At 47.4% G+C, this 24,063-nt stretch overlaps 1 protein-coding gene across 1 annotated transcript; it reads right to left on the reverse strand.

Moving 5' to 3' along the window:
* Nucleotides 1–238: 238 nt before the first annotated feature.
* On the reverse strand, nucleotides 239–23,608 carry LOC134368957 (H(+)/Cl(-) exchange transporter 4-like). Its single transcript, XM_063085195.1, is given in 10 exon segments — nucleotides 239–570; nucleotides 631–1,029; nucleotides 1,687–1,873; nucleotides 4,544–5,089; nucleotides 6,196–6,276; nucleotides 6,397–6,603; nucleotides 11,572–11,694; nucleotides 14,355–14,542; nucleotides 20,829–20,928; nucleotides 23,471–23,608. Coding segments are annotated over 10 exon segments (2,289 nt in total). The 5' UTR covers nucleotides 23,597–23,608.
* Nucleotides 23,609–24,063: the final 455 nt, after the last annotated feature.

Raw genomic sequence — 24,063 nt, forward strand, 5'->3', positions numbered from 1 at the left:
AGCCCGCCCCTCAGTGCAGCTGATTTCAGTTGGAACACGAGGAGGAAAATAATCACAGAGCGGACTCGAGCGATATCATTTACCCATGCGGCCGCTAACAGCCGGATCACATGTGATGCCATGAAGTGAAGGAAAGCCTGTGCAGTGGCAGGGAGGTGGCGGGGCAGAGACCTCACAAGCTGCAGCGGCTGCACAGCCCACCTGAAAGTCTCTCTGAAAGCAGCTCGGCCCGGGCTACTCACATCTCCTCCTGAGCTTCATCCAGCACTTCCCCAAAAAGGCAGCGTCTGCACTTGCCTCCCAGAGGAGCGGGCCCAGGGGGCTGCTTGCAAACACGTGGTCCCTTTCCATCCACACAAGACTTGGGTCTGAGCCCTTGTGCTTCACAGAGTGACTTGGGGGCCAGCAGCATCGGCATCAATGGAGAGCCTGTGAGGAGCGCAGTCTGGGCCCCGCTCCAGACCTGCTCCATCAGCGTCTGCATTTCCACCAGATCCCCGGGTGACCGCGCACACACGAACGCTTGCGAGCCCCTGGCGTGACGCACATTCTCTCGCACCTCTCCGATCACTGGGGGGCACAGAGCTGCCTCTTGGTTCCTGACGAAGGGGAGCTTGCTTCTTTACTCACTTATTGCGAGAATCAGCTCCCTCCGCTGGGCAAATCCAATGAGGCGCTCAGAGTCTCTGGAGACCACCACGGGGAAGCCGTTGTAGTCGGTGTCCTTGATGAGCGTCTCCACATCCTCCACGGTCATGCGGTCCTGGGGGAGCACCGACAGCGGCGGCTCTCCCCGCCGGGGCAGCATGACATCGGTGGCCAGTGTGCGGTAGGTGAACTCATCCTTCACATCCAGGAAGGGGTAGCCGTTCAAGTGGATGTGGGCCTCGTAGATGCCTTCCTTCCCAAAGGCATCGGCCGCCAACTTGCTGGTCACAGCCGCCGCCATGACGGGCACAATGTACTCCAGACCACCCGTGAACTCGAATATGATGACCACCAACGACACTGTCATCCTGGTAACTCCACCTGCAACTCAAGACACCAGTGAGATTCCGAAGCCCGACCCCGGACACTCGGGGGGGGGCACGATGTGTGGAAATGGATAGAGGGCTGTAAATGCTCCTCACACGTGTTCCAAGGGGACATTCCCACATGCCGCCCATGCTCAGGCCTCAGGAACAGATGCCAGGTTCTGTTCAACGTGGCATCGCATCAGGGTGGTGTAAGTCACACCTGGCTGGGGGCTCTGCTCCAATGGGGGACCCTGGCTTGTGCACCTCCCTCCCCAGGTGTGACAACCTAAAGTGTCTTCAGATACTGCCAAGTGTCCCTGAAAGGCAGAATCACTCCTGGTTAAGAACTACTGTTCTAGGTGGTATGGCTGTACGATGGTGGAGACTCCATCAGCCTGGGCCCCTAAATGACTGGGTGGGAAGAATCTTCTGTTCACCCATGTTTTTGACATATATATATGTGTGTGTGTGTGTGTGTGTGTGTGTGTATAGTGAGCAAGATATAAGCCTTGGTGTGTGAGCCACCGAGATTTGGGGGGATACTCTTTATAGCAGCACAACCTAGCCTATCCTGAGTAAGGCAAATGTTCAAGTCCATGCCTTCCTCCTTGCCAGTCCTCTAAGCCAGCTCAGTGCCCCCACCCCCTCCCTGCCCCACCCGTGGTTGTACCTAGGCAGGCTGCAGCTCCCACCAGTGCGTAAAGCCCTGGTTTGACGCAGTCTGCTCCGGGCCGGCATCAGTTCCGGAAGATGATCCAGGCACGGTGATGGTAAGCCAGCTGCTCCACGCCGATGCCCACCATCCTGCCCGCCATTGCTCCCAAGGCCATGCTGGGGATGAAGAGGCCCGACGGGAACTTGAGGGAGCACAGAGAAAAGTGGCATGAGGGAAGGCAGCTGAGTCCCCCTTCCCAATCCCCAGGAACCACGGTACCCCCTCGACAAGCTTGCATTTTGCTCAGTCGTCAAAGGAGGCACCGTTCTTCAAAATCAGTCAGCTGGGAAAAGGTGGGACAAGTGATTTGACCTCCTTAGTCGGTCGCATCTACTGCGACTTGGAGAGAATACCCTTTTACACTTTCATTTCTTCCCCTGCAATGTCTGGCCCTGTTTGCCTGCTACGGAGTAAAGAATGATAAGCCCCAGTGCAAATAGCATTCAAAGTGAACATCTGTCACTTGAGACACTCGTGACTTTCTCTCTCCCCTTGCCATGTCATTCAGGTTGGCTTTTAAAATTAAATGTCAAGCCACAGCATGAAAACGGAAAAGAAGGGACTGCAACTGCTCCCTGGTAAAATAAAGAAGTTGAACGCACCATCGCAGCTGCCCCCGATCTTCCAAAAAGCTTTCGAAGGCTTCCCGCTCTGTTTATAGACAGTGGATACCAGTCAGAGAGAGACGAGGGAGGCAGTTCCATCTTCCTAACCAACTACATCTTCCGAGAAGTATCCTGAATATATTCTAGCCACGTTAGCGGCAGCAAAGAAACAGACTATGGAAACTGAATGATCTTAGAAGTAGCGTGTTGCCTACTTTGCTGACTGCAAATGCATTTTAGTTTGTCTGGTGACCGTACACGTGCTATAGGACACTCCCAACTGCTCTGTGTTCATTGAGACGTGAACGCAGACCCTGAGCCACAGCTGCATTTATGTCGCCCCAGGTGGTCATCAGTCTGAGGATGCCAGGTGAACTGAAGTTCAGATCCTTGGGTGTGATTTCTAGAGTTTGGAATATTCCTCAGGAAATAGCTCCTGTATGGGCTCCCCCTTAGTCCACAGCCATTTAATCCCCAGTAACTTCAAAGTAAACTCTCAGTAAGCACCAAAAGATGCTCCAGCATCTTCCTTTGACACAAAAATAAATTCCTTTGCAAGGAGATGATGGATCAGAGACAGTCAGCTGTTTAATAAAGTATACCCATCCTTCCTCTTAAGGCACAGATTCGGGTTTGTGTTTGACTAGTATATACCCAGAGACACCGTTTCTTAGACTTTTAAAAACAAGACAACTCATAGAAAAACCACACAGAACACAAAAGTAATGGAACACATCAGGGGCTCTGAGGGGTGGGAAATGTTGTGCTTCTGGTCCTGGGTGCTGGTTACACAAGCATGTGGGTTTTGTGAAAATTCATTAAGCTGTATGCATCTCTATATGATACTCTTTTATCACACTCTAACACTCTAATAAAAGTTTCATTTTATTTTTAAGTAAGCAATAGCAGCACTATTCACAATAGCCAAAAGGTGGAAACAACGCAAATGTCCATCCAAGGATGAGTGGATAAACCACGTGTGGGGGAATCTACAGATCGGAACACTCTGCAGCCAGAAAAGGAATGAAGGGCTGACACGTGCTACAATGTGGATAACCCTTGAAAACACTGTGCTAAGTGAAAAAAGCCAGTCCCACAAGGACAGTCCGAAATGAATTAATTTAATTAAAATGAACTGTCCGAAATAGGCAAACCTATAGAGACAGAAAGCAGATCGGTGGTTGCCAGGGGCTGCTGGGGCGGAGAACAGGAGGGACTGCTAATGGACATGGGGTCTCCTATGAAGGGGATGAAAACGTTCAGAAACTAGACCGAGGTGACGTTTGCACAACATTGTGAATGTACTTAGTACCACTAACATGTACACTTTAAAATGACCAATTTCAGGTTATGTAAACTTTACCTCAATTTGTTTTGAAAAAAGCAATAACAACTTAATGTCAGTTTCCATAAAAGAAAGCTCTTTAGGAAGGGCTTTCAAAGTATGTCTGACTTTAACGCAGTGTTTAAAAGCAAGAAGAAAGAAGCTGTCTCTTCTCCGGCTTCAGGAACAAAAATGAGGAAAGCACACGGTGTCATCCACAGCTCTTGAGGACACTCCTCGTCAGGAGACGATGTGTGCAAAGAGCCCCCGTCGTGGCCCCAGCCACACCCAGACTGGGAGGCCATCACGTGGTGTGCAGCGTAGGGTGCTGCCACACAGTCTCAGAACTCTGGGTTTGCATCTGTCTCTCCCAGAGGCAGGTGCTCTTTAGGGGCAGCATTCTGTTTCGAGTGCTGTACACCTTGGACTTAGTACAGTGCCTAGATACAGTGGATGCTCAGTGCATGCTCATCGATCCAAACTGGGCCACACACGTGCTTGTCCCACCACCTGGCATCACCCTGCCAGCAGGCAAATCTGTGATCACCCCTGGTCTGGGAGTGGGATGAAGTGAGCTCCATGCCCAGCTCTGTCTCCCATGTGCTGTGGGTCTGATTAGGCCACTCCGGGTCTCTGAGCCTCAGCTTCCTCACTTGTAAAATGGGATTAAAACCTCATTTCGCAGGCTTGTTGGTTATTAAAGAATTGTGTCCTGATCATTGAAAGAATGTCAAGTTCCCAGCACATGAGAACATTCAAGAAAGGTTGGATCCCCTTTTCCTCCCATGACAATTTTGTTCAGGAGAGTAGGGTGCTGTCCCCAGAAGGACATGGGCTCCTCTCCCCACCAGCACCTGCCCTCACTTTCTTCCCCTTCACTTACCTTCATGCCAAAGGTAAATATGGTGATGTCGATTTTGAAGATCAGCGCCAGGGCCAGCTGCCACATGGCCATGTAAACGCCAAACCCAGCTGGCCGGTCTGGAATGTCATCCACAGGCCGGGTCATGTTGGGGTCGTTGATGTAGTCACACAGCTGCGAGGACTCAAGGGCCCCACAGTCATAGAACAGCTCAAAAATGAGCTCACTGATGCTCTGCAATGTGTTGGAACTGCGGTAGGCAATGACAGTGGTGATGGCAGTCACCACAATGACCTCCAGCACCGGGTACTTCCCCAGCCAGGTGGTCTTGCGCCTCCTGCACCAGGCGATGTTGCAGTGGATGAAGAGCGTTCCCCACAAGCCCCCAAACACCCCAAGCAGGATGAAGGGGAAGAGTTCAGCCATGTACCAGGGCGTGTGATATTCCACATAAAAGAGAACAAGGTAGCTGTTCCCAAAGTGTTTGACGGATCGCAACGTGAAGGCCGCCACCAGGGCCGTGAAAAATGACCTCCACAATGTCTCCAAGAGAAAGTAGTAACTGATCTGGGATGAAGAAGTCACAAATTAGAGACTGGCCAGAGAAAGAGCTGCTCAGAGTTCAGCCAATTTGGTCAGCAGTCACCTGCTGGTGCCCACCGTGAGACACACTGGGACCAAACATGGACGAACGGCACTCACTTCATCAGTCAGTCCAGGCTTGACTATGACAAAATGCACCAACGAAGATACCAAAGTGATCTAATTGTGTCTAAAAGTAAAATGGATACTGAGCAAGGTGGCTTAAGCCACTTATTTTAAGAGAAAAATAGTTAATCATAATTCTGTTCATAGCACAGAGACCCTCCTAAAAGCAAATAAACCTCTGGATTTGATTCAGGGGTTGGAAAACTCTGGCCCACAGGTCAACTCTGGCCCACCAAAAGTATTCATAAGGCACACGAGTTAAGAATGGTTTTTACATTTTTAAATGGTTGGAGGAGAAAAAAAGGTTTTTTTGAGTTGAACTACTCAGAAGAACAATATTTTGTGACATGTGAAAACTGGAAAATTCTAATTTCACAGTAAAAGGCCACAAAGAAAGTTAAAATTGCATAATGATGAACACACACACACACACACACACACACACAAACACACACATACACACACATACACACACACATATAGGATATTAAGAAAAGAAAATTCTAATTTCAGTGCCCCTGGAACATAGCCATGCCCAATCCCAAACTATGTGTTTTCTATGGCTGTTTTCATGCCACATGGCCAAGTTGGGCAGTTGCAGCAGAAACTGTGTGGCCCACAGTGCCTGAAATATTTCCCATTTGGCCCTTTACGGAAATCGTTTGCCAACCAGCCAACCTCTGGAATGATCCGTTAGCGTTACCAAAACGAAAAATGCTTAATTCAATAGGCTCTGAGAAACAGAGGAGTCACTATAAATCTTCAAAAACAAGTCATGTTGGCAATTTTTAAAACAATATTTTTAAATGGCAGAAATTGTAGCTCCTAAATTAACTGCAGGAATCTTATGCAACTTCTTTGAATGTACTCCTCACAGGGCAGGAGACGAAGGCTCACTGCTGTGCCAGTCATCCACGGGTCCTTGCCTCTCAGCCCCACGCATTCCCTCCGCTGCCCCTTCTCACCTCTTCCAGACTGAAAAGCACACCCCCGATCGGAGCACCAAAGGCCACGGAGACTCCAGCCGCAGCCGCCGCTGAAAGCACCTGCAAGGCAAACAGTTATGTATGAGCTCCGGGCCCTCCGTGAACACCAGCGTGTGCAGGCGAGACCATGGAGGGGCTGCGGGCAGAACGCTTTCCTGCAGCGGTAGCTGGCCGGCTCACCTCACGCCTCTTGCCCTCATTCTTGCTGTACTTGGAGAAAAGGCTGCTGAAGAAGTTGCCGCAGCAACAAGCCACGTGCACCAGCGGCCCTTCTTTCCCAAGGCTCAGGCCGGATGTCACTACCAGCACCAGGGTGACCGTCTTAATTAGCAGGGTCCACTTCCCCAAGTAGACCCTGATGATGAAGCCGCTCAGAATCGTCTTGATCTGAAACAGAGGATCGCGAATGAGAGGGAATGAACTGTTTCAATGCATGGCCAGGAAAATAGCTGTAATTCCTCTGGGAGGCACTTTTAAAGTTTCGATTCACAAAGTCATGTGGAAGACAGGCTCTTTTAGTTTTCCATTTGTCTATATCGTATTAACAGAAACTTACATGAATATATAATTTTATATTAAGAGAAACATTGAAAAATTCAATGCAAGTAAACCTTAAGAATTCCCAAAGTACTAAAAGATCACAGGACTGAATAAGTCACTTCTAACGTCTCATTTTACTCATGATGTTTTGTCTTGTTCACATTACCTTTTGCTGTGTTGAGAAGAGACATACAAGGGGTCTTCAAAAAGTTCATGAAAAGATTCGTATTATCTTTAATTCCATTTTTCCACAAACTTTTTGAAGTATCCTCATATACCTCTGATTTTAACTGCTACCTTTTGACTCTTGGAAGATATCCCAGAGAAACGACAGGGAGAGCTGGCCAGCTACCTGACAGAGCAAACAGAGTGAAGGAGTTTAGAATACGCCACCCAGAGTATGCCACTCTGGCAGATTTACTATTTGAGTTACAGGCACTCAGAAAACAGCAGGTGCAAGTTCGCTCTGACCTTCATTTTGTTTCTTAAAAGAAGGAGATGAAATTCACATGTGAAAGATGCCCTTCCTGTACGAGTAGGACAGCATCATTCTTATCATCAAGGATGGGAAGTTGAGGCCGAAGGAATTCTGTACAAACCAACGTTGTTAGACTAGCCCTTATCCTCCTAGTCACGTCTCTGTCACTACCCGAGCCCAAGCCCCTTTACCCTGTCACATTTTCATAGTTGACTACTCTTTGTCCAATGCAGCATATGAGTGCACAACTCTAACTGCGTCTTCAGGTCTTCATTTCCTTATGAAGGGTCCCATGTCATATAAAACATGTTAAATAAATTTGTATGTTTTTCTCCTATGGATCTGTCTTACATCAATTTAATTCTCAGGCACAGCCAAAAACCCCTAAAAGGGTCGAGGTAAAATCCTGCCTCCCCTACAAGAGCAAAACGTCAGTTGAACTTTAGGTCAAGGGTTGGCAAACTATAGCCCATGGGCCAAATCCAGCTTGTTGCCTATTTTTATATGACCCACAAGCTAAGAATGGTTTTAACATTATTTAAAGTAATATAAATAGTAATAGAAATATCAAATAAAGTAAGAAAAAAATTACTAGCCTTTCAGTGAGAATAGTTTCCCCATCCTGCCTCTTGGCCCATAGGCCTAAAATACTGATTCTCTATCCTTTATAGGAAAAGTTTGCTGGCCCCTGCTGGAGGCGATAGGTAAAATGGGTGTTTACTGTCCACTTTCTCCAACTTTTCTATATGTTTGAAAATATTCTTAACACAACGTTGGAAAAGGAAGATGCTCAGCGTTCTAATAATGCACCTTTGGGGGATATACAGATGTTTGAATCCATGGCAACCCCTTTTCTTTCACCTAATCATATCTCTTGTATTGAAAAGGAGTTTGACTACAGGGAGCATTATCTTGCTCCATTTTCAGACCTGCCGCATTTTGTAAATGCCAAGTAATGGCTTTCTTCCTAAAGGCGTGCTTGAGCATATTGCCTAAGGCTTTGAGAATTCAACTCAGTGCCAATCTCAGTGACTAACTTCATATACTGTGGTCCTCTCCCCCAAAACGGTGTCCTTTAGGATACAGAAACATTACCATGGCTACATAACTTCTGCCTCCAACCTCTCCCACAATTGGCTAAAATGGAGTGAATGTTTACCACCAAGCTGGCAATTTACATGCCTGAAATCACAGATTAACTAGACACCAAGTGAGTCACTCCATGTAGTTTGTGGTCGATTTGTTTTCCCATTGTGTAATACATAACGGGACAGTGTGATCGCTTGTCAGTGCCATTTACATAACTTCAAAATGCCTCCTTGTGGACACTGCTCTGCCAAGTAATCAATTTCTCAAGTAGCTATTACAGCCCTTCACAACCTCAGCGCTCATCAGAATCACTGGGAATCGGGAAATATTGAGAACTGGCTCTCCCCAGAGATTTGATGTAATTGGCCTCGGGTGCATCCAGGGTATGAGGAGTTGCACAGCCTCCCCAGGTGAATCTACAATGCAGCCCAGGTGGACAACCACTGCTCCATTCCAGGAAAATGTAGCACAGATAGCCCTAATTTCTCAATATTTAAGAGACGGACCTGAAACACTCTTGGTTCTTTCACGAATTCCTGCTACTGAGCGTCGTGTCACCTGTGCTGACTTGGGGAGGGTCATGAAGTCAGCGAATCTTCAGATTGTTAAAGGGGTGTGCACAGGACCATTTTCATCTCAGGAACTACGGACAGATCCGTATCCTAATTCAAGGAGAGGGAGCAGGTGAGGGAAAGAGCCCATGCGAGCAGAGCAGGTCGTGCGTGTCTTCCTGAAGAATTCTATGAGCTCCTCCCTGCAGGACACACCAGAGGCCTCCTAGCTGCGCAGTCAGCTGGTGTTTCTTGAATGAGCCTTTAACTGATGGCAAATTAGTGGTGGTGAAACCAGGCCTTAACAGGTGGTAGTTGGCCTAATGGATCCTGTGCTCTGGGGATCTCAGATCCCTTTATTTAAGGGATGTTTTATTATGCCTGCCACAATCCTGCCCTTTTGTGTTGCCTTGAATAAAATTCTCTATAATTTGTTTCAGTTAGTTAATGTGGATTTGGACCCCAGGGTACAGTTTAAAAGTGTAATACCACTTAGAAAATTACAAGCATCTAAATTACCTGAGCCTTTGCCAGCCATGACATGTGGTGAATTGAACAGTGTAATATGTATTTTGTAATTCTCTAAAATGATTTGACAAAATTCTCATGATCAAATTAGGGACTAAAGAGGGCAAATTCATTCCCAATAGATGCCAAAATCCAATGACTTGCTTTAACTTGGATTCATTGAGACTGAAGCAAGCAGGGCTTTCACAAGGTGTATTGCAGTGGATTTGTGACTTGGTATTTTTAACTTTAAAACCAGAACACTTCCTGGTAAGTAAATATTTGGAAGAGTGTTCATTTCTTGCAAAGAACGGAAACATCAACTCAGAGTAAATTCTGGGAAGACATGATTTCATATACGAGGATACTTCGAAAAGTTCGTGTAAAGATTTGTATTTTAAGTCTATATTTCCACGACTTTCTTGAAGTCCTTGCATAGTTGATAGTGGTTCTACTGATAAAGCGAACAGAAGCAGAAAGAGAGACTCTTACCCAGTCAGCTCTGCTATAATACTTGTTTAGAAAATGCATATTTGTTCCAATGCCATCTATACATTAGGGAAGAATTTGAGCATAACACAAATTTCATGTCTGTTTATGCACAATTTGCTCTGGGAGAAATATGAGGTGAATGCAGAACACCATACCCAGCTGAACCGAGCTATGTAGGAAAACACAAAACATACATATACGCACATGCCTCAAACATCAACCAGTCCACACATGTGTGGGGAGCCACACCCGTGCACGCCGCTGTCACAGCTTCCCATCCAGGTCCAGATAACCCTCCTGCAGCCCCTTCACAGTAACTCACAAGCTGCAGCCCTTCTGATGCCCACTTCCACAGCCAACTTCAAGTTTTTTCAAGAAGAAAGATACTTATTGTAGTATTGACATATTTCTTGGCCATTTAATGTGTAAAACTGTGCTGCTGTTTTTCCTAGCCTATTTTTTTATATGTATCACTGATGAAGTTTTTGAGTATTGTGTTCCTAACCCATTTTCTCCATAAGTCCTCTTTTTTTTTTTAATTGCGTGATTTTGCATGGCATGGTGATGTTTAGGAATGTATATGTCACACTATAGCAGAACTGGCTGTATTGAGAAAATAGGATGGTTATACGGCTTGATTTTTGGGTTCCTGAAGCAATTTGTTAATATAAACCATCAAAAATTCAGCATGACATATTAAGAATTTTCCCCTAACTTTCCTGACACAAGACCATATTGAATTCTTCTTTTGACCATCTTTCAATGACTCAGCGCTTCCTGTAACTGCCTGGACCAGCGTCAGTGGTGGAGGGCACCACCCAAGGGTTGGGACGTGTCGCCACAACTGGTGCACAACTACATCTTCATACTCACCATCTCTACCGCCTGTGGGCCTTGCTGCAGCACCAACTTGAAGAACTGAATTGCATTGATTCGAGGGATAAAACGAGAATTTTTAAAATTATTTCTGGCTAAAATTTTCACTGTCTGGGCTCTTTGCGAATCAGCTCAATTTAACATTATTCTGCCCAGTAGATCCTTGTAGGTTTCAAGTTCAGTCTCAGGCACTCCCCTTGATCGATGAGGTCACTTCCCTCATTCTTTGGTTACATGAAAGTGTGGAAAACTATTTATAAGAACACTAAATTCACAAGGGTAAATTCACAGTGCATGCAGTAGAAGTGAAATTAAGTTTTGTAAAGATTGCTATTACCTGGTCATCAGAAGAGCAGAATGTGGCAAAGGAGTTTAATCATCAGTAAACTTTCTCAGCAACAAACCTCCGCTATTGCCCTTTTTTCACATTATATCATAGGCGCATTTCCAAGTCATCCCAGTGCCTATTTATGCGCGTGGTTAATGAACTCTGATTCCACAGGCCTTAAGAGTTATGCCTGGTTTACTACAACAATGGTTTAATCATCTGAAAAGCGATAAAGCAGAAATCTTGGATACAGAGTATGAATCCTGAACTCACAGTTGACCAGCTTGTTGGCCTTGGGCAAGTTCCTTAACCTCTCTGTGCTAATTTCTTCAGCTACCAAATGCACAATAATAGGACCTGCCTCATAGTCTACTGTGAGGAGTAAATGCGGTAGTAAAATGAGTTCATGCTCAGAACTGTGCTTGGCACAACAGTGCTACGGAAGTCTTTGCTATTCTTATTATTGGTACAAAAGAAATTCAGCCACGACTCACCTGAGGTATGCCAGAGCCACAGGCATATGGCACAAACACGCACATCAGGGAGATGGCCAGAAATGCAAACAGCAATGCCCACAGGATGTACATTAAGTAATTCAGAATGTAAGCACTGGCACCCTAAACAGACACAAAGAAAGAGGACATGAGCCATGGCAAACCTGAGCAACATACCAAAGCCACCCCTCTGTCGGGAGAGCAGACGCTTTGATGGGATCGGGCAGGCCCAGTCCCTGTCTTGTAAAAACAAAAAGGCCAGAGTCGGTTTTATCGGCTGTCGCCATCGCTGAAATGGGAACACACCACCCAGCACCGGTGTTCCTCCAGGAGCTGTTCACGTGCACCTTCCACCGGCTGATGTCTCAGAGGCAACGGAAGCCGTGAATGACACTCGATTTTAATCACCACTTGCACTAGAGCTAATGAATGGTGTGATGCAGGAAATTCTGTCTTCAGAGCCTGGAAGGCCTGTCTTTCTTGTCTGCGGTGGACTGGTCTCTCCTAGCTTTCATTGAGGCCATGCTCACACCCCAGCAAGCAACCGCACTGATGATGAGCAAGGGTGGGAGCTGTGGTTTGGAATGCTGCTACTCAGGTGAGCTGCCTGGCCCAGCGGCCTCAGCATGCCTTTGGAGCTTGCCAGAAATGCAGAGTCTCGGGTCCCATTTGAGAGGCACTACTTGAGGGGAAACTTGATCATCTCCCTCAGAATATTTCACTGATTCCAAATTATGTGGTCTGTGCGAGTATTTTTCTGAACCAAAGACATAGTCTGGGGTCTTTTAGGTTGAGGACCTGGTTTGCTGAGTGGAGTCCGCATTTCTTTAGGCCTCAGCTTCTTGCTACGATCTGGATGACACAAGTGAGGGGAGAAGGAAAGAGAGGTCACCTACAAGTCAGGCCATGGACACAGCCACGTGTGTTCCTATTAAATGCAAAACACGTTCCAGAAGACTGCTCTGGCCTTTACAAGCACATATATTCTCACCCTATGTGGTGAGAAATCGGACAGAGGAATATCTTTCACCCACTTAAGTATGCACATTTTTTGGAGGCTAAAAATAACTTCTCACTCCTACTAACAGTAATTCTTTGAACCAAAGTATAGATATTAAAAGTAGTTGAAAAGATGGATGGTCATATTTCCCCAAAACACATATTGCAAGTAGGAGAGAAGAAATAAAATACGGCACCCAGCCACCTCCGCCTGCCCACGCCCATCAACCCAGGTAGAGAGTTTCTTTTAGGAAAGAACAGAGAGCACTGAGAATGTGTGAGATTTCAAGACCTCTGTCTACTTCTGAGATCTGAAGAAATTCATTTTCAATTCCACTGAGAAAGGGGTTTAACAAAATGGCAAAGTGCATTCCAAATGTCTTCAGCTGTGGTAAGTTGGTCCAGCAAAAAAACAGTGGGGCAGGGAGGAGACGTATAAACAGATTACATGTACCTTCCAAGAACAGTTCTAGCTTGAACGGTCCTCGCATTACCCCTATCGTGAAGCTTTGCTCGTAGCTCCCGTCACCTGGCTTTCTGATCGTTCAATGACCCATAGTCATTGTAGTAAGCACTGAATTTGGTAAAAGCTAACCCTTTCCTGAGCTAAGATTTTTATAAAGATGTGAAGCTCTAGGTGCCTTGAAGGCAAACACTAGGTCTGTGGTTCACCACCACATCCCCTGTGCCTGGGACATTCTCTTCACAGAAGGCCCGGAACATCCTCTGTAATGCGCTCATAAAATGTAGTGGAAGATAACGGAAAGCACAATAAGGTACCAGTTCATACCCACTAGCATGGCTAACATCAAAAGCAGATAATAATAGGTGTTAGCAAGAAGGAGAGCAAATGGGAACCCTCATGCGCTGCTGGTGGGAAGGTAAAATGGTGCAGCCAGTGTGGAAAACAGTCCGGAAGCTCCTCAAAAGGTCAAACACAGAGTTGCCATCTGACCCAGCAATTCCACTCCTGGGTATACACTCAAGAGAAATGAAACATGTGTCCACAAATGTTCATAGCAACATCATTCATAACAGCAAAAAGGTGGAAGCAACCCATGTTCATCAGCTGATAAAGTGATAAATAAAATGTGGTATATCCCCCCACAAATGTGAACAATTAGATTTTAAAATAAAAAAGTGGTATATCCATACAGTGGAATATTATTCAGCTATAAAAAGGAATGAAGTATTAATTCATGCTACAACATGAAGGAACTTGGAAAACATTGCACTAAGTGAAAGAAGCCAGACAAAAAAGCCACACACTATATGATTCCATTTACATGAAATCTCCAGAATAGACAAATCTATAGAGACAGAAATAAGAGCGGTTGCCAGGGGCTAGTGGGTTGGGGGGTCATGGGAGTGATGGCTAACGGGTACAGGGTTTCTTCGGGTTGATGAAAATGTACTACTGTTAGATTGTGATGATGGTTCATTGTACACTTTAAATATGGAATGTGAATTATATCTCACTAAAGCTGTTATTCTAAAAAAAGATAATTCATATTTTCACCTCAATTGAAAGGTATAAAAATTAACGCTATTTCTTCAGCATGATCAACAAACTACGTTCAGTAAGAAAAATAAAGCCAAATACAAGGCTTTTAAAGTCTGGGTGGCTGCATTAGAGCTAGAGAAGAGCAAGTCACACTAGTATTACGCCATGGACTATCATCGTAACAGACACTTGAAGGTGAAATGACACGAAACAACCGGCAGGGTCCCAAGGGCATGTGGAATGGTGGGAGTCCCCAGGAGGACCCTGCCCAGGCACCCACCTCTGACTGATTCACCAGCAGCTCCGACCATTTCTGCCACCGTGGACACTTGTCTCTGTCCTCAAAAGTGGTTTCATTGGAAGTCCAGCAGCACTGCTCGTGGCTGTACCAGAAGGCAGACAGGCAGACACCTTCTTTCAGGTCTGATATCCACTCAACTGCAAGATCGATGACCCCAGCTAAGCTGCCTGGAGGAACCAGCACAAGCCACTAAGAGGAGTCACCCGTGCTGCGAAGGGAATGCACAACGCAGCAGCCACGCAGGAACGCGGTGACCACGCAGGCCCCAACACCAGAGCAGGAACGAACATGCCATGGGCTGTCACTTACATAGGAAGCTTCTCTCATTAACCTGGCAGTCACTGAACACATACGGTGAGGGTAGCACCAGCCCAGGGAGAGATACAAAGCGCTCAGTGGCTTACACCAGGTAGGAGAGTGAGACACGCAGGATTACACTCTCATCTCAAGCCACTGGGGCCAAGCACTTTCCGAATTCATCCCTTTCCAAATTTTGGAAATAGGGTACGTACACTGTAAAAGACAAAGCCCCCTCAGCAGCTTCTGGGGCAGGATCCTGGGCACATGCAGATTAACATTTCTTGGGGAAACACGATAATGCAGACAAAATGGAGGCATAACAGCTATGATGGCCTCATGTCGTAAATGAGTAAGGTTTTGCCCCCAAATGGGAACCAAACTTGGGAAAGCCATGCTGATTAGGACGTTCTGGATTCTTTAAATTCTGGGTAAGGGATCATGGATCTATACAAGTAGATAATGAGTTTAAAGGCCGATAGAAGTGGGATGAAATAGAATGTGCAACAGAAAGAGAAACACCACGTGTCCTCACTCATAACTGGGAGCTGGAAAATAAATTTAAAAAGAAAGAAGGAAAGACACAAGGATCCCAATAATACTTTGCAAAGGAGAGAAAAGGACCGAAGTGGGAAAGGGGGAGGGGAGATGGCCAAGGGAGGGCCTGGTAAAGGGCCACCCAAAACGATGACATGGTGTCATGCCGAGTGTGCCAATTATCCTGGTCGGAGCATCGCATGTTGCACACGGCTACAGATATTCAAGCCTGTGCCCCCCACACATGTACAGTCACTTACGTCCCAACAGAAACATAAATAATAGACTGTGCAGCTCAGAGGGCCACAAAAGGCTGCCTTGTGTCTCTCTTTCCAGAATAACTCATTCTAGTCTTTTCCAAAGGCAAGGAATGTTCTCCGGCTTCTTAACTTGTCAAACTTTTACTGAATCCTCAGGACAGTATCGGGTTCACACCCACATCACCCCCAAAGGCATCCGCACCCCCACATCGGTGCGCCCCGTCCCTTGTCCTGTGCTCCGTGTGCAGCGGCCCGCCTCAGACCCAGACCCCCTGCATCCTCAGGCCCTCCCTCTTACAGTTCCCCTTTCTCTCTCCTGTCCCTGCCACCTCCCCTTTCTGATGGCTCCTTCCCAGCAGCCTTCAGTGTGAACACTGCCCGGCACCACCTTCCCATCCAGCTACCGGCCTGTCTCTTCCGTCCGCTCAGCCTCACTCCGCTCTGTCCACCTGGAGACCCGCAGCTCAGGCAATGGCGTTTGCTCAGTCCTCATCTTCCAGGACAGGACCAGCAAACTACAGCCCACGGGCCAAATCTGGCCACTGCCTGTTTTCGTAAATCTAGTTTTATTGGAGCACAGCTGTGCCACTCGATGAGGTGCCATCTGTGGCTGCTTTCATGCTACAGAAGCAGAACTGAAGAGGTGACACAGAAAGGGGGTGGCCCACCGAGCTGACAATATTTACTCTCTGGCTCCTTACAGAAAAAGTGTGCTGACCCCAGTTCCAGACCTCTCAGCATCCTTTGACACTGCTGACCACTCCATCCTTCTAGAAACATACCTGCCCTTTGTTTCCACAACATCCTCCTCCCCTGCTTTCCTCCTGGCTCTCTGGTTTTCTCTGTCTCCCTGATCTCTGCTCTACCCTACATCTAAAAGGCACATTTCCTCCACGCTTGACCCTAAACCCTTCTCTCTTTTTACACTACACTCTCGACCCTGGCCACCTTGGTCACGTCCTTCTATTGCCACTGAGCTGTAGCTGTGCATATCTAGCACTGCCCTCCAGGAACGTAGGAGCTCCTGTCTCCTGTGCTCAGTCACTACAGAGCGCAGCTGCCAGCTCCACTGCCCATGGCAGACATCACCCATTGATCTGACACACTCTACTGGATTCGCCTTCACAACGCTTTTGACATGCCCCTTTCAGACAGCACTTATCCACTGTGGCAGACTAGTGTGGAATCACCCTCAAACACCCTTTCTAACAGAGCCCCAAGCAGCCAAAGCCAATGAGCAGCAACTGTCAAAGGACACACGTCTATTTGCCCTCTCAGGTCTGTGGGACATCTCCACCCCAGGTCTCTGCATCCAACGCTGAGCGACAGTATCTAGCTCCCAGGCCCAGCTTTGCTCGCAGCTGAGAGAAGGGCCCAGAATCCAGGTCCTTGAGCAAACCAGAAACCTGCGTAAACATCCCGCTCCAGGCAATCACCACATCCTAGCGACTCCACCTCCAAATCTCTCTTGAATCGCTCCAGTCCCCTCCCTCCCCACAGCCTCTGCTGCCATTCAGGCCACCGTTTCAGAATCATTTCTGTCTGGGCTGGAGCCAGAGCCCCCTTTCGGGTCTCCATGCCCACCTTGCCCCCCTCCAGTGGGTTCTCCACACTGTGGTCAAACAGGCTTTCAAAGCTGCCAATCTGACCCACACCAGTGCCTATGGAAAAGCCTGCCACGGTTTCCCATTGTTCTTGGGCGAACGCCCAAATCCTCAACAGATTGCTGTCCCTGATGGCAGGCACCTCGTATCTCTCCAGCCTCATCTTTTTCCATCACTAACCCCCACCCTCTGCCCTCTCCATGTTTCTGGAACATTCCAGGAGCTCCTCTCTGCACCATCTTGGCAAGCATTACCCTCCCTCCACTGGGCAGTGTCCTCCTTATCTTCCAGATTCCGGCATTTATATCCCTCCTTTGGGAAGACTTCTCTGAGTTCCTAAGTCTGGCCCAAGTATATTTCTCGGGCCTTGCCCCACCTCAATACCTACTGTATCCTGATCTCATGGTTAGCAATATAGGTATATATATGTCTGTACTTCCACAGGCTATAAATCACGGAAAAAATGTTTCATTGTCTGGTTTTCATGCCACGGTGGGGGTTAGATCAGGCCTCCAGACCCTGTGTCCACTGTAAGTGGGCAAAGAGATTACCTGCCTTTCCCATTATTGTACCCACGTCAGGTACATAGTTGGAGCTGTATGTCCACATTGAGTGGATGACAGCAGTAAATAAATGAAGGAAAAAATCAGAAAACTCAGGTCCCTTGGCTCACTCAAGGGATATGTATTGAGCACCTACTTACTACGTGCCAGTCACTAGTCCACATCCTGGGGATACAGCAGTGAACAAAGCAGACCGAAGTCTCTGACTTCATGGAGCTGTACCTCGTGGTGGGGACAGAGACACTTGTCAAGTAAGTAAGTAGCCAGAGACTGCACTAGAAGGTGATAGGTGCTAGAGAGAAAATACAGCTCGATACAATGGTACATCCGCCTTGGAAAACAGTCTGGCAGTTCCTCAAAAAGTTAAACACAGAGTTACCATTTGGCCCAGTAACTCCACTCCGAGGCATATACCCAAGACGAAACCAAGTGTCCACATAAAGACCTGCACACAATTGCTCTCAGTGGCATTATTCAATACAGCCAAAGAGTAGAAACAACCCAAATACTCATCAACAGATGACTGGATAAACAAAATGTGGTTTATCCATACAATGGAGTAGTATTCAGTAATAAAAAGGAAGAAGGCTTGATACTTGTGACGACGTGGATGAACCTTGAAAACATTGTGCTAAGTGAAAGAAGTTGATCACAAAAGACCACATTGTACTGTATGATTCCATTTGTAAGACATATACAGAACAGCCAGATCCATAGAGACAAAAAGTAGATTAGTGGTGACCTGAGGCTGAGAGGGGACTGGGGGCTGCGGCTGTGATAGCTAAAAAGTACAGAGGTTTCTTTGGGGGTGATAAAATTGTTTTAAAATTGATCATGGGGCCGAGCCCGTGGCACACTCGGGAGAGTGCGGCACTGGGAGCGCAGCAACGCTCCCGCCGCGGGTTCGGATCCTATATAGGAATGGCCGGTGCAGTCACTGGCTGAGTACCGGTCAGGAAAAAGACAAATATATATATAAGTAAAATTGATCGTGGTGATGGTTGCACAACTCTGTGAATATACTAAAAGCCACTGAACTGGACACTTTATATGAGTGAATTGTGTAGCACATGAATTATATTTCAATAAAGCTGTTACATACACATATATATACATACCTAGAGCAGGAAAGGGGGATGAGATTCAGAGGGAAGGATGTAATTTTAGAGAAGGCAGTCGGGGAAGGCCTCAAATGAAAGGTAACATTTGAACAAAGACCCAGTGAACGTGGTGGAGGGGTCTTGCAGATATCCAGGGGCAAGACCCAATGATCACCCCAAATTCCGTCATTATTCACTCATTCGTAATCACATTATCCCACACCCAATCCTCAATGCTGATTCTGGTTCTGACCGCGCCTCAGCTTTATTCTACGGTACAACAGCGACCCCCAGTGGCAGCTCCCGATAAACGCCCTGCAGAGGAGATGCCGCTGGGCCTCTCCATCAGGGGTCAGAATATAGTGGCCAGGGTGCCACTGAGGGGACGGACAGCCAGCCAGACACTTGGTGCATCCAGGGCAAAAGAACACTTGAGCCACTTCTCTTTCCACTGTCCTCCCATTCTTGCCCTCCTTTTTCACGGGCCTTCCTTTCTCCGGCGGTTCTCACCCCGGCCTGCATATTCGAATCACAGAAGGGAGAAGAGGGGTCTTTACTGAATGCCAGGGCGCCCCCTCCAGAGAAGCTGTTTAATTGCAGCCCAGGCAGTGCTACATATTGTTTCACTCCCCAGGTGATTCCTCCTGCCAGAACTGACAGCAACTGAGTTGATAGTGAGACCAGCTGGTCAAAATCGGGTCAGCTAAAGATAGCCCAGTTGGGCTCCTCCACTAGCCAAATAAATCTAAGCTGTGCCATTTATTCCAGCAAGACACCAGAACATCTGTTCCAAGTGTCTTCATTTACCCTATTTATTTCTCCTTCCTAGGAGCCAAGAATAATGATACAGTGTAAGGTTTGATAAATCTATTCTAAGTAGGGCCATCGAAATCCAGAGCAAACTCCATCCCCTCCCCCCTGCCCTGCCCCACCCCGGCCTCCTTCAAAGGTCTTCACAGAAGCGGTCAAGCAAACGTGGTGGCAGAAGACCATGTATCTGCCAAGACTAATTCCCTTCCCTGGTTGCCGCCGCCGGGGGAGGGAGAATAGAATTGGGGAAATGAACGGACAGCTGCTGTGGCTAGTAGGAAAGGGCTGCTCTCAAGCATTCCCCTTGGCTTCTTTTTTCTAGAATGCCGAGGCGGACGAGGCAGATGGGGCCCTTCCCTGGCCACCGAGCCTCTCCTACAATTATCCATGAAATAAATGAAAGGTCGCCTGGAAATCGGAATCACCTGTAATCACAAAATGATGTGTCTCATTACTGTTCTTTCTTAAAGCACTTACTACATTCTGCCTGTATTACAGTCACTTCTCTGATCAATTTTCTAGCCATAACGCTTATGTTGTTATATGTAGGGGATTTTTGTTCAGGGGATCTCTTCAGCATGCTCAAATTTTTAAATTCTTAGACATTAACCCTCCCAGCCTCCTCCAAGGAAGTAAGTTTCGGGACACAATTTCCATGCAGAGCTGGTGCATTTGACATTAAAAGGACAGGTTTCCCCTCCAGATATTCTTCCATTTACTCTGGAAACATCTACTACTTGCAAACACGGTGTTGGGATTATAAAAAGGAAGGACACGGAGTCCCCGAGGGTCAGAACGATGTCGGGGCTGGGGATCTCCCAGGGCCTACCTCAGATCCTGTGGGTGTCTAGCATGGTTTTGAGTGCCCTACGGTGTTTACAAGTCATTCGAGGACCTGCCAGTAGTAGCAAAAGCCAGTCTCGTGTGGTGTTTGATTATGGCAGCTCAAAACGTTTTCATATTTCGTTGGCTTCTATATAACCAAGGACAGCAGAATGCAGAACGCGTGCTTTCAGTACACTCCCGCATGGTCAGAAACCTTTGCACTATGTGGAAAGGGCCAGCCAGCTCTATAATGACAGCTCTCCAGAAGCTTAATCGATGATACATTTGATGGAAACTATATGGTCATGTATTCTGCTCTTAGACATTTCCTGTAAGAAATCTCTTGCATGGGGCAAAAGGGAAACGCTCCACATTCCGAACATCATCCCAAGCGGCTGGGGCTCGGGCGCGTCAGCGTCCGCAGCTCGCCCGGGAGCGCTGTGTGCCCTGCGCGTACCTGCCAGCAGGCCGATGAGCAGCATGACCACCCAGCCCGACCAGGCATCCTGCAGGCTCCTGATGAACCCCCATACGGACTCCTTGCTTTCACTGGTTATCTGGAAGCAGAGCAGACACAGCAGGTGATGTGCACACATTTTTCAACTCATGCTTTTCTCCTTGAAACTGTTTTCTCAGGAAACAGCGTGGTAATTAAGAGAAAATGAAGGTAATTCAGCAACCAAATTCCCAGTTACATTATCCATTCAGATGTGTGCCACAATGACACAATGGGCTTCCTAGCTCATAGAGCTATGGAGGTGCCATCATATTTTCCAAGGAACAAGAGTACCAAAAACTGCACTTGATTAGAAAAATATACTGAATGTGATCTGATCTTTCATTATTTAAAAGCCATTCTGAAGGAGGCACTGACTGGGTATCACTATCTTGAATATGAGCTACTGTTTTAACTTACATTATCAGGTCTGTTCATTAGAAAGCCTCTTCAACAAAGACTGCATTTCCTAATTTGTTTTCAAGGTTTAATTTTAAGAGCAAGAACTGTGAATTAGCAGCATGGAGCACAGTTGCCATGGCAGATGGACACGTCTATACACACTGTAAGAACACACCTTTGCCTCCCTGTGTTAACAAAATCCTCCAAGATCACCATTCCCCTCGCAACCCTTTTGAGCGGTGGTTGACAAACATTTTCTATATAGGACTAGACAGTAAATATTTCGGGCTCTGTAGGTCAAATGGTGTCTGTTGCAACTACTCAGCTCGGCCACTGTGCACAAAAGGAGCCATAAAGAACATGTAAATGAATGGGCATGACTAAGTTCCGATAAAACTTTACAAAACGAGGTGCCCCTGGCTTTGGCCCGAGGGCTATAGTTTGCTGAGCCCTGCTCTAGAGGGAAGGCTGCCCTGTCCCCATGCTCCTCCACGTTGGAGACAAGAGGCTGCGCCATCTTCTTGACTGAACCTCACTCCTGCACAGCTCTTCCTCCTTTCACTGCCAACCTTCATGAAATGGCGTGACACAGTCGCACTCTCCACATCCCTCTGCATCTTGCTCTGAAGCGGCTCTCCCTGAGGTCGCCGACAGCCCCCATGTTGTTGGTTCACCATTACCTCTCCATGGAGGCTGACCTTGGGAGCAGCCCCTCCTCAACACTCTCTCCTCTTCTCACTTGGGACAACTCTCGGCTGGTCCCCTCTCTCACCTCTCCCTGCTTCTCCTCAGAGTTTGTCACTGGCACCCACCTACCTCCCACAGACCTCCTAACTCCTGGCATTGCCCAGGGTCCTGACCGCCTCCTTCCATCTCCCTCCACATTCCCCAGCCACCCTGGCCACCTCTAAAGCTTCAGCACCTACTCTCATGCCAGGGACCCGTCACTGTGGCCCTGACCTTGCCCTGGAACTGCAGAGTTCCCTCCACCTGCCAACCACCCACCCCAGCTGCAGGCGAGGTGGGCAGCTCAAATTCAAAGCATCTGAAACAGAACTCATTGGTCTTGCTCTGAAATCTGCCACCTCCCCATCATCAAAGGCATCACCCCATCTGGCCACAGCCCGGTATTCCTTGACTCCACTCCCCGCCTGACCCCAGCCCCTCCCCTAGTCCTGTCAATGGCTCTCTGAGGACCCTGCTCCCATCGATCCACCTCTACTTCAGGGCCCTTAGTCAGACCTCCCGCTTCCTCCCGAACTCACTTCCAAGCCTTCTGTTTCTCCCTTTGCAATGCATCTTTATTGTATTCTGTCGCCTGCAACACAAAATACAAACTCCTCCCCATGGCCTACTCAGTCACTCCCAATGGGCCCCATTCCTCATGTTTCTACAAATCTTTATTTTTTTTTCTTTTTGCAGCTGGCTGGTAAGGGGATCTGAGCCCTTGACCTTGGTGTTGCAAGGCTGCGCTCTAACCAACTGAGCCAACCGGCCAGCCCTTACTCATGTTTCTAGACTCATCTGCTTTCTTCCCCTTCCAGGAATCCCCCACCAGATCCCTGGAGCTCCCTGAATTTCCCAAGTGTGCCATGTTCTTTCATGCCTCTGACTTAAGAAAGGGCCACTCTGGTGTTTAGAATGCTTTTCCCTTTGTCTGCCCAGTGAACTCTTAGTCTTCCTTCAAGTCCCAACTGAAATATCAGCCTCTGAGAACCTCTTCCCTAAACGTCTCTCTTAGAGGATCCCATAGCACTTACACGAAGCTTCACTGCAGACCATTAAAATATATATCGACTGCCAACTAGATGCCCGGCCCCATAACATGTGCTTTCACACACACAGCCTCACTTACCCTTGAGGAATAATCACCTCTGTCCCCACAGATGAGAAAATGAGGGGCCCAGAAATGGCACCCCCAAAGTCACCTAGCCCGAAGGTGTCAAGAGCAGGAAGTGCCCCAGATTCATCTGATTCCAGAGTCCCCTCCTTGTGCTTCGCACCACATTCTCTCTATATGACACAGCCTCCCACCCCCAGCACCCGGAGCTACATTTCTGCCCTTGCCCCACTCTTCTTTAGAACCTAACCTGGTACGTGACACATAAACCTGAGCCCCCACTCAACAACTTCCAGATGCCAGCATGCTGCAGCCACTTGCAGGGATCCCCTTCAGCTTGTCCCATTGTAACGCCACCTACCTTTCTTTGACTGTCAGTGTCCCGTGACTTTTCCCTTAGCCAGTCGATGGTGTGGAAGTCCTCATATGTCCCCACATCGGGGAATGGCTCATCGAGAAAATTCATCAGGTTTCCAGTGCCACTCATCGCTCCTGCATTGACCAGGCCAGTTACACCTGAGAGAGAAAAACGGTCATGGAAAAGGTGAACAGGACATGTACGTGGACATGGCAGAAGATAACCCACTGGCTCTATTTTCTTACACAACAAGAAGTTATCTCAGCATAGGCATCTCTGCTGTAGTAACATATATACACAGTCAGTTCTCATTATATTTAGAAGATGTGTTCTATAAAGTCACTTCAGACACTACATTAGCAAAAACTGAATGATCGCTCCTAGGAGAATAAAGGGTTAGGGCCCTGAGAGCCTCAGCTCACATTCTCGTCAACCTATCAATACATAACCTTGTATCTCATTTTTCTGTCTACAGACACTGTAGTTAATAGATAGTGCTCAGTCATTAACATTGAACTCATGGCCAACAGCACTACCACTCACGTCTGGGTGAAGCTTCTCTGACACGTATTCTCTTCATAAAACACAGCACAGCC

The sequence above is a fragment of the Cynocephalus volans genome, chromosome Y (assembly GCF_027409185.1).
Source record: "Cynocephalus volans isolate mCynVol1 chromosome Y, mCynVol1.pri, whole genome shotgun sequence".
NCBI lineage: Eukaryota > Metazoa > Chordata > Mammalia > Dermoptera > Cynocephalidae > Cynocephalus > Cynocephalus volans.